The sequence below is a fragment of the Oncorhynchus keta genome, chromosome 19 (assembly GCF_023373465.1).
Source record: "Oncorhynchus keta strain PuntledgeMale-10-30-2019 chromosome 19, Oket_V2, whole genome shotgun sequence".
Lineage (NCBI taxonomy): Eukaryota > Metazoa > Chordata > Actinopteri > Salmoniformes > Salmonidae > Oncorhynchus > Oncorhynchus keta.
In genome coordinates, this window is record NC_068439.1 from 1,786,240 (window position 1) to 1,803,015 (window position 16,776).

Sequence of the window (16,776 nt, forward strand, 5' to 3'; positions counted from 1 at the left end):
ACCACAGTACAGGCTGTTCCAACAGATGCTAAAACAATCAAAATGAGGCTCAGTAGTGTTTGGCCTCCACGTGCCTGTATGACATCCACTGGGCATGCTCCTGATGAGGTGACGGATGGTCTCCTGAGGGATCTCCTCCCAGACCTGGACTAAAGCATCCGCCAACGCCTGGACAGTCTGTGGTGCAACGTGGCGTTGGTGGATGGAGCGAGACATGATGTCCCAGATGTGCTCAATTGGATTCCGGTCTGGGGAACGGGCGGGCCAGTCCATAGCATCAATGCCTTCCTCTTGCAGGAACTGCTGACACACTCCAGCCACATGAGGTCTAGCATTGTCTTGCATTAGGATGAACCCAGGGCCAACCGCACCAGCATATGGTCTCACAAGGGTCTGAGGATCTCATCTCGGTACCTAATGGCAGTCAGGCTACCTCTGGCGAGCACCAAACCGGTCATGCTGGAGGAGGTTGCAGGCAGCAGAACGTTCTCCACGGCGTCTCCAGACTCTGTCACGTCTGTCACATGTGCTCAGTGTGAACCTGCTTTCATCTGTGAAGAGCACAGGGCGCCAGTGGCGAATTTGCCAAACTTGGTGTTCTCTGGCAAATGCCAAACGTCTCGAGCCCTCATGGAGTCTGTTTCTGACCGTTTTGAACAGACACATGCACATTTGTGGCCTGCTGGAGGTCATTTTGCAGGGCTCTGGCAGTGCTCCTCCTGCTCCTCCTTGCACAAAGGCGGAGGTAGTGGTCCTGCTGCTGGGTTTTTGCCCTCCTACGGCCTCCTCCACGTCTCCTGATGTACTGGCCTCTCCTGGTAGCGCCTCCATGCTCTGGACACTACGCTGACAGACACAGCAAACCTTCTTGCCACAGTTCGCATTGATGTACCATCCTGGATGAGCTGCACTACCTGAGCCACTTGTGTGGGTTGTAGACTCCGTCTCATGCTACCACTAGAGTGAAAGCACCGGCAGCATTCAAAAGTGACCAAAACATCAGCCAGGAAGCATAGGAACTGAGAAGTGGTCTGTGGTCACCAACTGCAGAACCACTCCTTTATTGGGGGTGTCTTGCTAATTGCCTATAATTCCACCTGTTGTCTATTCCATTTGCACAACAGCATGTGGTATTTATTGTCAATCAGTGTTGCTTCCTAAGTGGACAGTTTGATTTCACAGAAGTGTGATTGACTTGGAGTTACATTGTGTTGTTTAAGTGTTCCCTTTATTTTTTTGAGCAGTGTATATTATATCTATGTCCATTTTATATTTCAGGTAAACAAGACTACAAGAAGACCAAGTCAGCTCTGAAGTTGACGAAGTTGAAGGCTGAGGCGAAGAAGAGTGCTCCTGGAATAAGGGTCTGTATGTCTCACCCTCCTTCATACCCTCCTCTCCTCTCTGTGACGAAATGGTTTTATGCCCACGAACACACACACACACACCGTCTAATCTGCCATTTTATATTAAGAGTGTGTTCTATTTCTCTTTATGCATTTAAGCCATTTTCTATTAACTTCTATTTAACCGTTGAAAACACCTTGAGACTTAGGTCTCATTTGCCCCGGGAACAATACAGAAAATGTAATTGTACACAATTTAAAACACAAAATGTAATAAGTAGCATATATTATATAAACATGACTAATATTGTTTAGCTCCTTTGTTAGCAGTAAGCTGTAGTTTAAAGTATAATCTGTTCAGGGTTTCTGTTAGCCGCTTTTGGCCCCCAAAAGTAATGTTTTAAAGTTTTTTTTTTATTTGTGTATTTTTATTATTTTTTATTATATGACTGTGTCGTCTGACTATCATAAAATGTGAAGACTTATTTTATCAAATCAATTCTCTGTGTAATAATAATTATTATTACGTGATTAACTATTCATGTAAACTAATTAACTAGGAAGTCGGCACCACGGGCAAATGTTCAGCCTGTTTTCCCGAATCTACTATTTTCATATCTTCTCGAGTCTTCTATTAATGTATCATTATGACATCATCAGTTCTCGTTACTGAACGTCGTAAAGCCTTGGATATCTGTACAAAATTATGAATCAGCAAAAGAAATTGGCTTAATTATTAATTTACTAAACTTACTAATCAAATCACAGAAATACATGAAACACACCCACAATTAGTATTACATAATACAAAGATAGTCCCAAGTGGATGAAATGGATATGATGACTTGGTAGACAAAGGGAAGGGGGTGTGGACCACTCGAGTGGGAAACTCAGAACTACACTCATAGAAATTGCCAATACCTTACAAGAACGACCGCTCATTCGAAAATAAATTGCAATTTACATATTTACGAGTATTTGTCTTTTCTCTCTCTGTGGTCGCTGGTCCATCTGCTGGAGAGTATTGACAGAAAGGTGCGTTCCCCAGGAGTCACAGTCTATCGTAGTGGTTATAATGGATACTTCAGAGTACCATTCGGGAACTGTTCTTAAAGTGGCTGCTTTTACTAAAGTATTTGAACAGTTGCAGTCTAAATAATTGTTCTTTTAGTTTGTAGATTGTTTTTCCATTTCAACGTGGGAATGATTTCCACGTTCTCTGGTCTTGTCCTTTTGGTAGAGTTGTAGTGCGAACCATTTCAACATGTAGCTCCTGCTTCATATCTTCTGGTCTTAAAAATTTAAACCATTTTGCAAGTTTAGTTTACACCGTGATTTGCGTGGTCTGGTGTGAATTGCGTCACGTGGGCTTTTATACTTGAATAGAAAAATGGGCGGGTCTCATCATGTTTGTGCACACCTGGGCGTGGCTACTGACTGTGAATAAATTACCATAAAACATCCAATTCTCATTTAGAAGACTAAATCACATTTTGTTTTCTTTTTCAAAAGTATTCTTATACTTATTCATCCATTTTTTTGTACAACATTCAGAAGTAAACCTGACAGCTGGGAAATGTGCACTTAAAGAGATACAGTTGTGTGTTTCCTGTCCTACATGAGATCACCAAATGAAATACACTCGTCATGACTGACCCTTTAGTGTCACAAATTCTCAAAAATAATTACATTCTTGGGGAGTTTTCTAAAGAGAAGCTGTTTGTTCTCCCTCTGTGTTCTCCCTCTGTGCTCTCCCTCTGTGCTCTCCCTCTGTGCTCTCCCTCTGTGCTCTCCCTCTGTGCTCTCCCTCTGTGCTCTCCCTCTGTGCTCTCCCTCTGTGCTCTCCCTCCGTGCTCTCCCTCCGTGCTCTCCCTCTGTGCTCTCCCTCCGTGCTCTCCCTCCGTGCTCTCCCTCTGTGCTCTCCCTCTGTGCTCTCCCTCTGTGCTCTCCCTCTGTGCTCTCGTGCCTCCCTCGTGCTCCCCTCGTGCCTCCCTCGTGCTCTCCCTCGTGCTCTCCCTCTGTGCTCTCCCTCGTGCTCTCCCTCTGTGCTCTCCCTCTGTGCTCTCCCTCTGTGCTCTCCCTCTGTGCTCTCTGTGCTCTCCCTCCCTTGTGCTCTCCCTCTGTGCTCCCTCTGTGCTCTCTGTGCCCTCTGTGCCTCCCTCTCTCCCTCTGTGCTCTCCCTCGTGCTCTCCCTCCGTGCTCTCCCTCCGTGCTCTCCCTCCGTGCTCTCCCTCCGTGCCTCTGTGCTCTCCCTCTGTGCTCTCCCTCTGTGCTCTCCCTCTGTGCTCTCCCTCTGTGCTCTCCCTCTGTGCTCTCCCTCTGTGCTCTCCCTCTGTGCTCTCCCTCTGTGCTCTCCCTCTGTGCTCTCCCTCTGTGCTCTCCCTCTGTGCTCTCCCTCTGTGCTCTCCCTCCGTGCTCTCCCTCCGTGCTCTCCCTCTGCAAAAACATGCTTTTTATTCACTGATGAAAATACCAGTTGAAGTAAGTACAATTTTTTGACCACCATGCTTATCTGTGTGTAGGTTCATTTGCATAATTAAATTGGCCTTTTTGTTAGTCATCATGTATGTTATTTATCCAACACCACTATCACACACTCACAGCATACAGAGCCTGGGAGAGATTTCTCCTGTTGCTGCCGGAGTAGAACATGTGCAGCAATTCTAGATGCAGTCGCAGTTTTCATTAAAAAAAAAAAATAGCTTCCGATTTTTCAATTTCTCAACTGGTAATTGAAGTGCGTCTCCCATTTCACAATTCAACAGTCTATCAGAGCGGCATCCACCACTACAAGGTTAGCTGGAGGCACTTTGATAACATACTGAATTGTTTTGAAACCTGAAAAGTTTTATTTCATATTATCAGGCTATATACAAAATCCAACCATGGAAATGTGGAGGCAATTATTTTCTAAAGACTTTGTCGTGTTTTTGACGGGAAAACGTACAATATATCCCACCGTTCTGCATAACAGTTTGTGCTTTTTCATCTGTGCATGTTTGTGGAACAGTTTTCATATCAACAATGTTAATTTCTCAAAATCAGTGTCACATTGGTTCATCTGAAACATCTTAGTTTAAAAAAATGAAACGTCCAGTCAATGTGAGATCCTCCGCGTGGAAGATCCGTTGGCGACTAAGGAAAGGAGAGCGTTTCTCAAAATGCTCTGAGCAATTTTTTTGTTATTTATCAATCCGTATACTTGAGTTTAACCATAATATTAGTTGTATTATTAGTTGTCTTTTTCTGGAGGATGACATTCATTGTAACCAGGATGGTTTTTAAAGAAAGGGTGATATGTTGAACAAAGTTTAATTTTCAGTTAATTGGAAAATGAGAAGTTGCTGTCTGTATGAAGGCTGAGCCTTATGATCTACTGGCAAACCAGTTAATGTATGAGTGAAGCTATTAATGAGAGGTTTAATGCTTTAATATTGTATAATTTAATAATTTAGGCCTCCCAAACTCATTCATTATATATAATATGCATGTTTAATTTAGCATTCCAAATAAAATGAAATATTTTTTTGCTCATATGATTTAAAATGAAAACGAGTTGTCTGGAGTAGGCAGTGCCATTAGTTAGTGTGATCAGAACAAAGAGGTCATCATTCCTAAATAGCTTTTCAGTTTAGATAGCATGGCGATTGCATAACGTTTCCAGGGTAGTGGGTTCCAGAAACAAAAAGATCCCCATGGACCACCCATAAAACGTAGAATGTATGCACACATGACTGTAAGTCGGTTGGATGGAAACCTGGTAACTGTAAAAAAAATTGTTTTATATATTTTTTATATATTAGTGTTAGTATTATATAAAGTAAAAATATTGTTTTATTATTATCATTAACAATTAGTGTCATCATTCCATAAATAAAAAACTTTTTTTTTATTAGTTTATTTTATATTGCTGTTATATCAAATGTAAAAAAATATTGTTTTATTATTATTGTTATTATTATATTACGTGTTCCAGAAACAAAAGATAAAAAATATTGAATTGTTATTATTATATTGTCTGCATTTATAAAAAAATATTGTTTTATTATTATTGTTATTATTCCATCAGCTATTTGTAAAAAAATATTGTTTTATTATTATTGTTATTATTATATTAGTGTTAGTATTAACAAATAAAGTAAAAAATGTGTTATATTATTATTGTTATTATTATATTAGTGTTAGTATTAACAAATAAAGTAAAAAAATATTGTTTTATTATTATTGTTATTATTATATTAGTGTTAGTATTAACAAATAAAGTAAAAAATGTGTTATATTAGTACCAGTCCACAAGGTGGCACAGCGCCTATCTTACAGTCTCTTTAGGGAGAAACCTTGGTGAAATTCAGACACCTTCCATATTCATGAGAGCAGGGTTTGGGTTGCTGGGGTTGGTAAGTGTTGTATTTCCTTTTGTCTCCTCTCCTGGGTGTATATAAATGTTACTCTTGAGCGATCAGGAGTTTTGAGGATGTTTTTGTCTTTGTTCCTTGTGTGGTTGGATTCGCTAAAAACTAAAGCTTCCATGTCTCCATTAAAACGTCTCGACTGGCGTAGGGGACTCTTCCATCAGTCTGTTTTTGCTTGTTTTTTTATCTTCAATATATTGACAGCACAGAGATCCTTGATGAAAATGTGCTCAGACTGGGGCGAAGGTTAACCTTCCAACAGGACAACGACCCTAAGCTCACAGCCAAAACAATCCAGCAGTGGCTCAGTCTCCTTGAGTGGACTTTTGCTTTGTCATTATGGTGTATTGTGTTGTGAAAAAAGTATTTAATCCATTTTAGAATAACTGTAACGTAACAAAATGTGGGAAAAAGTCAAGGTTTGTAAATACTTTCCAAGTGCAGTGTGTGTGTGGGGATTAGTAGATTAGTAGATTCGGCTATTTCAGCCACACCCGTTGCTGACAGGTGTATAAAATGGAGCACACGGCCATGCAATCTCCATAGACAAACATTTGCAGTAGAATGGCTTTACTGAAGAGCTCAGTGACTTTGAACGTGGCATCATCATCACCTTTCCAACAAGTCAGTTCGTCAAATGTCTGTCCTGCTAGTGCCCCGATCAACTAAGTGCTGTTATTGTGAAGTGGAAAAAGTCTAGGAGCAACAACGACTCATCTGCAAAGTGGTAGGCCACACAAGCTCACAGAACGGGACCGCCGAGTGCTGAAGCGCGTAGCTCAGGAAAATGGTCTGTCCTCGGTTGCAACACTCACTACCGAGTTCCAAACTGCTAGAACATCAGGAGCTTCATTGCCACCACCTGATTGGTGCTGCCACCACCTGTTGTGCTGATCAAGGCTTCCTGGCAGAGGACAGCCATTGACCTGATTGGTGCTGCCACCTGGGGATGGAAGTGTATCCTGGTGTTGCCTAACCGTGTGCTAACACTAAACTATCCCCATATCACAACTGTGTGCATGCGTATACTGTGCTACTTTTATATCACTACATCGCAGTGACTGAGCAGCCGCACACAAGCCTAAGATCACCATGTGGAATGCCAAGCGTCAGCTGGCGTGGTGTAAAGCTCGCCTCCATTGGACTCTGGAGCAGTGGAAACGCGTTCTCTGGAGTGATGAATCACGCTTCACCATCTGGCAGTCCGATGAACGAATGTTTGGCGGATGCCAGGAGAACGCTACCTGACCCAATGCATAGTGCCAACTGTAAAGTTTGAAGGAGGGATAATGGCCTGGGGCTGTTTTTCATGGTTCGGGCCCCTTAGTTCCAGTGAAAGGGGAATCGTAATGCTTCAGCATTACATGGGCGAGAGGAAGGGGGGTACATGGGCGAGAGGACGGGAATGGAGGGGGGGTACATGGACATGGATGGAGGGGGGGGGTACAGGGGCGAGAGGACGGGGATGGAGGGGGGTACAGTGGCGAGAGGACGGGGGGGGGGGGGTACACGAGCGAGGGGACGGGGATGGGAGGGGGGGTAATACCGGTCAAAAGTTTGCTTGCACCAACTCATTTAAAGGTTATGACAGCTTTGCACACTGTTGGCGTTCTCTCAACCAGCTTCATGACATAGTCACCTGGAATGCATTTCAATTTACAGGTGTGCCTTGTTCAAGGTTAATTTGTGGAATTTTTTGCCTTAATACTTTTGAGCCAGTCAGTTGTGTTGTGACAAGGTAGGGATGGTATACAGAAGATGGAATTTTACCAAATAGGGATAAGTCCATATTATGGCAAGAACAGCTTAAATAAGCAAAGAGAAATGACAGTCCATCACTTTCAGTCAATTCTGGATAATTTCCGTTACTTTGAAAGTTTCTTCTAGTGCAGTCGCAAAAACCATCAAGCGTCTCTCATGAGGACCTCCACAGGAAAGGAATACTCAGAATACTCTGCTGCAGAGGATACGTTTATTAGAGTTAACTGCACCTCAGATTGCAGCCCAAATAAATGCTTCACAGAGTTCAAGTAACAGACACATCTCAACATCAACTGTTTGGAGGAGACTACAGCAATTTGACCATGAAGGCCTGATTCACACAAAGAAACCTCCACTAACCTCTACCGTGACGGAACACAGAGGACCCGCCCGACCGGGACGGAACACAGACACATATTAACACACAGCTTCTACTTCCTGAACTGTCCACAGTAGTGTGGGGGAGGAGGGTTCATGAAATGTAACATCCAATGAAATGTTATTAGTTAGGGTTAGTATGTGTCATGGGTACAGGTCATGTTAAAGTTTATATATGCTGGTTTGAGAGATACCGGTCTTCATCAAGCATTCCCTTAATCCCATTAGATTAGTCGTGAAATACTAATGTACTTAGTGATCAACTGGAACGGGGAACAAAGGGAATAATATTCCTCTGGTAGGAAGATGGAAACCACTTAAATACCCAAATATTGGTTTGGAATGTAGACAATGGAATGGATATGACCTCCCCTTAGTATTTGAACAGAAATCATGTTTTTAAATTTATTTTAGAGGGGCCATCTTCCTGTTTGTCTTTGAGGCCGCGGGCTTCATTTTTTTTATTACACTGTTAGCCTGATTTTAATATAATAATATAATAATATATGCCATTTAGCAGACGCTTTTATCCAAAGCAACTTACAGTCATGTGTGCATACATTCTACGTATGGGTGGTCCCGGGAATCGAACCCACTACCCTGGCGTTACAAGCGCCATGCTCTACCAACTGTGCTACAGAAGGACCACGCTTTTGGGGAACTTTTTTTTGGGGAACTTTTGGGGAACACCACCCTCTCCCGCTGACGGCTCCGCCTGTGTTGGGCCTGTTTTTTTTGTGTGAGACTATTTGAGGACCCCTCTCCTCCGTGTGTTCTGGTCTCCGCTGCAGCTGGTGTCTCCAGCTGGCCATGCAGACAGGCTGTCCTGGAGCCCAGAGCGTGTGTGTGTGGCAGGCAGGTACGGCCAGCTGCTCCATGGGGCTGGTGGATCTTGGCATGCTGCGAGAGCTGCTGTGCTGTGACCAGGTGGTGTGGTGATGTTCGGGGAGCCAAGGAGCGGGAACCCACCTGCTGTGGTCTCTCAATTCAATTCAGTAAATGCTTTATTGGAATTAATGGCTGGTTGCCACTGTTGCCAGAGCGACATTGTATTGTGCGTGAGTGCTATGGGGCGATAGTCATTTAGACGTCTTTCCATTCTTATGCACAGGAACTATTGTTGTCCGCTTGAAACATGTAGGTATTTCAGACTGGGTCAGGGAGAAGTTGAAAAAGCTCTCGCATGGTTCAGTGTTAATTGCCTCGGAGGTGAGCATAGAAGGCATTTAGCTTGTCTGGTAGGCTCGCATCACTGGCCAGCTCACGGCTGGGTTTCTCTTTCTACACATAGTTTTTAAGCCACGTGCGACGAGTGTCGGAGCCGGTGAATTCCATCTTAGACGTATTGACTGTTTGATTATTCGGTGGAGGGCATAGCGGGATTTCCTAGAAGTGTGTCCCGCTCCTTGAAAAGTGGCAGCTTTTAGCTCAGTGCGGATGTTGCCTGTCATCCATGGCTTCTGGTTGGGATATGTACGTACGGTCACTTTTGGGACGACGTTGTTGATTCACTTATTGATGAAGCCCGGTGACTGAGCTGGTAAACTCCTCAATGCCATTGGATGATCTTGGAACATCATTCTGCTAGTGAAACAGTCCTGTAGCTTAGTATCCGCTTATAAGCAGGAATCAGGACGATTTATGGTCAGATTTGCCAAATGCGGGAAGGGTGCGTCGCTGTTCGTGGAGTAAATCAAGAGGTTTATTAGATTTTCTTTTTTGCCTCTATTTGCATAGATGACATGCTGGTAGAAATGATAGATTTCAGTTTTCCTGCATTACAAGAAATTTACTATTTTTATTCAGTATAGTTGAGAGAAAAACACTGCTCTTAATAGTATCTCTGCTCTTAAGTTTTACATATTGGCCTCAGAGCTTTTGTGAGTGTTTTTCATTTGCACCCTTATGTAGACCACCTACATCCAAGTACAGATCCTTATGCTCCACCCACATCCAAGTACAGATCATTATGCTCCACCCACATCCAAGTACAGATCCTTATGCTCCACCCACATCCAAGTACAGATCCTTATGCTCCACCCACATCCAAGTACAGATCCTTATGCTCCACCCACATCCAAGTACAGATCCTTATGCTCCACCCACATCCAAGTACAGATCCTTATGCTCCACCCACATCCAAGTACAGATCCTTATGCTCCACCCACATCCAAGTACAGATCCTTATGCTCCACCCACATCCAAGTACAGATCCTTATGCTCCACCCACATCCAAGTACAGATCCTTATGCTCCACCCACATCCAAGTACAGATCCTTATGCTCCACCCACATCCAAGTACAGATCCTTATGCTCCACCCACATCCAAGTACAGATCCTTATGCTCCACCCACATCCAAGTACAGATCCTTATGCTCCACCCACATCCAAGTACAGATCCTTATGCTACACCCACATCCAAGTACAGATCCTTATGCTACACCCACATCCAAGTACAGATCCTTATGCTACACCCACATCCAAGTACAGATCCTTATGCTACACCCACATCCAAGTACAGATCCTTATGCTACACCCACATCCAAGTACAGATCCTTATGCTCCACCCACATCCAAGTACAGATCCTTATGCTCCACCCACATCCAAGTACAGATCCTTATGCTCCACCCACATCCAAGTACAGATCCTTATGCTCCACCCACATCCAAGTACAGATCCTTATGCTCCACCCACATCCAAGTACAGATCCTTATGCTCCACCCACATCCAAGTACAGATCCTTATGCTCCACCCACATCCAAGTACAGATCCTTATGCTCCACCCACATCCAAGTACAGATCCTTATGCTCCACCCACATCCAAGTACAGATCCTTATGCTCCACCCACATCCAAGTACAGATCCTTATGCTCCACCCACATCCAAGTACAGATCCTTATGCTCCACCCACATCCAAGTACAGATCCTTATGCTCCACCCACATCCAAGTACAGATCCTTATGCTCCACCCACATCCAAGTACAGATCCTTATGCTCCACCCACATCCAAGTACAGATCCTTATGCTCCACCCACATCCAAGTACAGATCCTTATGCTCCACCCACATCCAAGTACAGATCCTTATGCTCCACCCACATCCAAGTACAGATCCTTATGCTCCACCCACATCCAAGTACAGATCCTTATGCTCCACCCACATCCGTTCAATGTGTTTTCATAAATCAGTCAAACGTTTGGACACCAACTCATTCAAGGGTTTTTCTTTATTTTTTTCTACAATATAGTTTTATGAGCTTTTTTTGAAGCTGGTGTACAAAACCTTAAGTAAAAGATGCAATAACAAAACTTAAGAACGGGAAACACAGACATAGCGTACAGAGTAGATCTACCACTTCTTAGACTGGCTTTCAATGAGAATGATAGATCTATAATGCACATTTCTTTGTGAATATGGTCGGGTCGCCCAAAGAAAAGTAACATTGATTTTTTTTTTATATTGGAGACTGCGCCCCCCTTGAGTTTACCCGACGCAGCCGTTCTGTCCTGCTGATGTACGGGATATGATGCTTCCCACGGGAGCATCCTATGTCTTAGACCATTAAACCATGAGGAAATTCCCTGTTGTCTGAAAAAAGCCGCTGGTTTTGAAGTACGGAGGAAGGGCTACCACATGTGACCATGAGCAATTATTCTGTACACGCTTCCTTCTTTTCACTCTGTCATTCAGGTTAGTATTGTGGAGTGTCGTGTCTTTACTATCATTAACTGAAGACTTTTCGTTTTTATCAAAGATTCTCTGTAATTAGCATTTCGTGATGAACTAATCAGGCAAATGTAATTAACTAGGAAGTCGGGGAACCAAGGAAAATATTAAGATTACAAAGTTATAATTTTCCTAATGCAACTTTTCAGATATTTTAATATCTGATCAATTAGTCTTCTTAATTAATGAATAATTTATTTTACCTCACGTTAGTCTCATTCCAAGCGTTGTAAATTGTTGGTTATCTGCATGAACCCAGTCTTCACTATCAGTCATCCATACATCAATTGTCTTAGTAAATAAATGATTTAACTAAGTAATTCACAGAAATGCATAAACAAACAGTCGATATGGTTACAAGGAAATGATGACGGAGTTTCCCTAGCGGGATAAACCGGCATCGCGGCTTGGTGCACAAAAGGGAAGTGGGGGTCGACTGAGAAGACGACACACAGTTGATAATTATAACAATTGAAATGCTAATCCTTTGCACATGAACACTCACTCATTCGGGAACAATTGCAATCAATATATATTTACGCTCAGTGTGTCGTCGGGGTCTCTGTTGAAAAGTTTCTTTCTTTTGGAGAGTTTCCGTCCTCTCTGTTGTGGTTAGAATGGGTAGTTCAGAGTGACATTCATTCATGTCGTTATAGGATAGATTTTTCGGCGGTTGTCGGTCTTCGTGTTCAATGATACCGAATTCCTAGCTGCATACTAGTAATTAATATCAAAGACTTGTTCTTATTCTGTCGGTATCGATAGTCGGAGTTTAACCACGTGGGATGGTTAAAAGATTCAGCAATCTACTTGAACCTTATTTCCCTCTATGATAGAGGTACTGGTCTCGTCTCAACCCTTAGCGCTCTCATAATTTGAGGTAAGCTCGGTCTCAAACTTTCGCCCACGCGTTATCGAGGTAAGCTGGTCTGGTGATAGAAAAACCCAGGTGGGGGTTTTATTCGGAACATAGAAAAGGGCTCATGACGCCGGGTCCTGTCTGTGCCCCTGGGATTTAGTGAAACTTTTTAGGGAATTGGAGTTTCCTTCATTAAACAGTCCAAAATCACATGACACAATTTCACAAACAGTTCCATCCTCACTCATTCATTTGATACAATAATTAGATGTAAGCCTCATATCTGAGGCTATTATATAAACAGCGTTATGGTAATGTGGCCGTATTGTCTCCCATTAGTTTCACAAATGGTACCAAACGGACCGGTTCGTAGCTTCACCGATCTTTTATACCTTCTCCAGAACATAAATGTTGTTCGGACCTCAAGTTCTGTGAGGTGGAAGAAATTCCTTTGTTCTCTCTATGAAACTTCACTCTCTTTCTATACTGTGGCCATGAGGAGATAATCCCCGGCAACTGAATTAGGAAGGTCGCCTGTATTTTTGTAGTGACTGGGTGTATTGATAAACCATCTAAAGTGTAATTAATAACTTCACCGTGCTCAAAGGGATTTCCAACGTCTATTTATGTTTTACCCATCTACCAATAGGTTCCCTTTTTTGTCAGTCATGGAAAACCTCCCTGGTCTTTGGATGAATCTGTGTTTTTAAATTCATTGCCTTGTAGATAATTGTATGTGTGGAGTACAGAGATGAGGTCATTGAAATTGGTACTTATTTAGGCTTGCCATAACAAGGGGTTGAATACTTAACAAAATAAATAAATAAATGAATTATAAACATTTATTAATTCATAATCCCACTTTGACACTATGGGGTTGTGTGTGTGTGTGTGTGTGTGTGTGTGTGTGTGTGTGTGTGTGTGTGTGTGGTGTGTGTGTGTGTGTCTCGGCCCATGTTGACTCTACAAGGTGTCCAGCGTCCCACAGGGATTCTGGCCCATGTTGACTCTACAAGGTGTCCAGCGTCCCACAGGGATTCTGGCCCATGTTGACTCTACAAGGTGTCGAAAGCGTCCCACAGGGATTCTGGCCCATGTTGACTCTACAAGGTGTCCAGCGTCCCACAGGGATGCTGGCCCATGTTGACTCTACAAGGTGTCCAGCGTCCCACAGGGATGCTGGCCCATGTTGACTCTACAAGGTGTCCAGCGTCCCACAGGGATTCTGGCCCATGTTGACTCTACAAGGTGTCCAGCGTCCCACAGGGATTCTGGCCCATGTTGACTCTACAAGGTGTCCAGCGTCCCACAGGGATTCTGGCCCATGTTGACTCTACAAGGTGTCCAGCGTCCCACAGGGATTCTGGCCCATGTTGACTCTACAAGGTGTCCAGCGTCCCACAGGGATTCTGGCCCATGTTGACTCTACAAGGTGTCCAGCGTCCCACAGGGATTCTGGCCCATGTTGACTCCAATGTTTCCCACAGTTGTGTCAAGATGACTAGATGTTCTTTGGGTGGTGGACCATTCTTGATTCAACAGTTTCCCATGTGTATGTGAAAAAACCTGCAGCGTTGCAGTTCTTGACACACTCAAACCGGTACCTACTACCACACACGGTTTAAAGACAATTCAATCTTTTTTGTCTTGCCCTTTGAATGGTGCAAACACACAATGTCTCAAGGCTTAAAAATCCTTCTTTAACCGGTCTCCTCCTCTTCATCTACATGTCTCCTCCTCTTCATCTACATGTCTCCTCCTCTTCATCTACATGTCTCCTCCTCTTCATCTACATGTCTCCTCCTCTTCATCTACATGTCTCCTCCTCTTCATCTACATGTCTCCTCCTCTTCATCTACATGTCTCCTCCTCTTCATCTACATGTCTCCTCCTCTTCATCTACATGTCTCCTCCTCTTCATCTACATGTCTCCTCCTCTTCATCTACATGTCTCCTCCTCTTCATCTACACTGATTTAAAGTGGATTTAACACGTTTGTTTATTTATCCGTTATTTTACCAGGTCAGTTGACTGAGAACACGTTCTCATTTACAGCAACGACCTGGGGAATAGTTACAGGGGAGAGGAAGGGGGAGGACTGAGCCAATTGTAAACTGGGGATTATTAGGTGACCGTGATGGTTTGAGGGCCAGATTGGGAATTTAGCCAGGACACCTGGGTTCACACCCCTACTCTTATGATAAGTGCCATGGGATCTTTAATGACCTCAGAGAGTCAGGACACCGGGGTTAACACCCCTACTCTTACGATAAGTACCATGGGATCTTTAATGACCTCAGAGAGTCAGGACACCAGGGTTAACACCCCTACTCTTACGATAAGTGCCATGGGATCTTTAATGACCTCAGAGAGTCAGGACACCGGGGTTAACACCCCTACTCTTACGATAAGTACCATGGGACCTTTAATGACCTCAGAGAGTCAGGACACCAGGGTTAACACCCCTACTCTTATGATAAGTACCATGGGATCTTTAATGACCTCAGAGAGTCAGGACACCCGCTTAACATCCCATCTGAAAGACGGCACCCTACACAGTGACATCAATAAGGGATCATAGCTTTCACCTGGTCATTCTATCTCATGGATACTCCGTATATATCATTATTTTAAAATCGCAGATTGCCTTTTTTTAACTATATACTTGTCTCTCCCCTTTCTGTGATTGCAGGATGCTTTCCTGGTCATCTTAGCCATCCTGGTGTTCATGCTCTGTGTGTATGCGTTCTTCTACCTCAACCTGAGCACTGAACTGGACATGGACCTGGATGTGGACTAAAGCGGGAGAGGACAACTTAAACTCGGGCTCGGGGTCTTGCTGGGCTGGGCTATTGTCAGTCTCTGTCAACGTGGCTCATTGACTATTGTCAGTCTCTGTCAACGTGGCTCATTGGCTATTGTCAGTCTCTGTCAACGTGGCTCATTGACTATTGTCAGTCTCTGTCAACGTGGCTCATTGGCTATTGTCAGTCTCTGTCAACGTGGCTCATTGGCTATTGTCAGTCTCTGTCAACGTGGCTCATTGGCTATTGTCAGTCTCTGTCAACGTGGCTCATTGGCTATTGTCAGTCTCTGTCAACGTGGCTCATTGGCTATTGTCAGTCTCTGTCAACGTGGCTCATTGACTATTGTCAGTCTCTGTCAACGTGGCTCATTGACTATTGTCAACGTGGCTCATTGGCTCATCTGGATGCAAATTTGATTCAATTTTTTTTTTTTGTCTGATTCCGTTAATTTTTTTTCCTCATTTCTGTTTTCTCCATTTTTTTCCCCCCTGTTTTTATTTTATTTGTGGGGGGCTTTGTCATCTACCAAGGAGCCTGTTGACATTAGCATCATCTCTAACAGCTACACAGAGACAAATGCACAAACACAGACGGGGCAGTCCTGTTAAGCCTCTTCAGAAATATGAATCACTGATGCGTTTTTTTATTTCATGTCTTTATATTAATGAATGTTATAATAAATAAATAAATAAATGTTGTAATATTGTTGACTTCCGTTTTTAATATCTGCATTATGTCTGCTGTTCTCCGCAACCGAGATCTCATTACATATCATCATGTCCTGGACAAACTCCTCTGGATCACCATCTGAAGAGTCTTTCTGATTTAACAGAGGAGACTTCCCAACCTGCCACTAACAGAAGATATGGTCTTCTTCTACGTGACACTAAAGACCATCTGTAGGAGGTGATGATGATGATGATGATGATGATGGACCTTGGAGATGACCTTATCTTGATAGTTCGAATACCCTGCCACTCTTCTTCACTTTTTCATTATTATACATCTATTTTTATACAGATTATTTTTTTTACATTTTTTTATTTAACCAGGTAGGCTGGTTGAGAACACCTTTATTTAACCAGGTAGGCTAGTTGAGAACACCTTTATTTAACCAGGTAGGCCAGTTGAGAACACCTTTATTTAACCAGGTAGGCTAGTTGAGAACACCTTTATTTAACCAGGTAGGCTAGTTGAGAACACCTTTATTTAACCAGGTAGGCCAGTTGAGAACACCTTTATTTAACCAGGTAGGCTAGTTGAGAACACCTTTATTTAACCAGGTAGGCTAGTTGAGAACACCTTTATTTAACCAGGGAGGCTAGTTGAGAACACCTTTATTTAACCAGGTAGGCCAGTTGAGAACACCTTTATTTAACCAGGTAGGCCAGTTGAGAACACCTTTATTTAACCAGGTAGGCTAGTTGAGAACACCTTTATTTAACCAGGTAGGCCAGTTGAGAACACCTTTATTTAACCAGGTAGGC

At 43.2% G+C, this 16,776-nt stretch overlaps 1 protein-coding gene and 1 non-coding gene across 2 annotated transcripts; both read left to right on the forward strand.

Moving 5' to 3' along the window:
• The first annotated feature begins 1,274 nt into the window (after positions 1–1,274).
• Positions 1,275–15,999, forward strand: LOC118375426 (uncharacterized). The gene is made up of 2 exons (XR_008069727.1): positions 1,275–1,364; positions 15,175–15,999. It is a non-coding gene; the product is annotated as an uncharacterized LOC118375426 (transcript).
• Positions 9,741–14,182, forward strand: LOC127909108 (uncharacterized). The gene is made up of 2 exons (XM_052469104.1): positions 9,741–13,544; positions 13,685–14,182. The coding sequence occupies exon 1, from the start codon at positions 9,836–9,838 to the stop codon at positions 11,078–11,080; it is 1,245 nt and encodes a 414-aa protein (XP_052325064.1). The 5' UTR covers positions 9,741–9,835; the 3' UTR covers positions 11,081–13,544; positions 13,685–14,182.
• Positions 16,000–16,776: the final 777 nt, after the last annotated feature.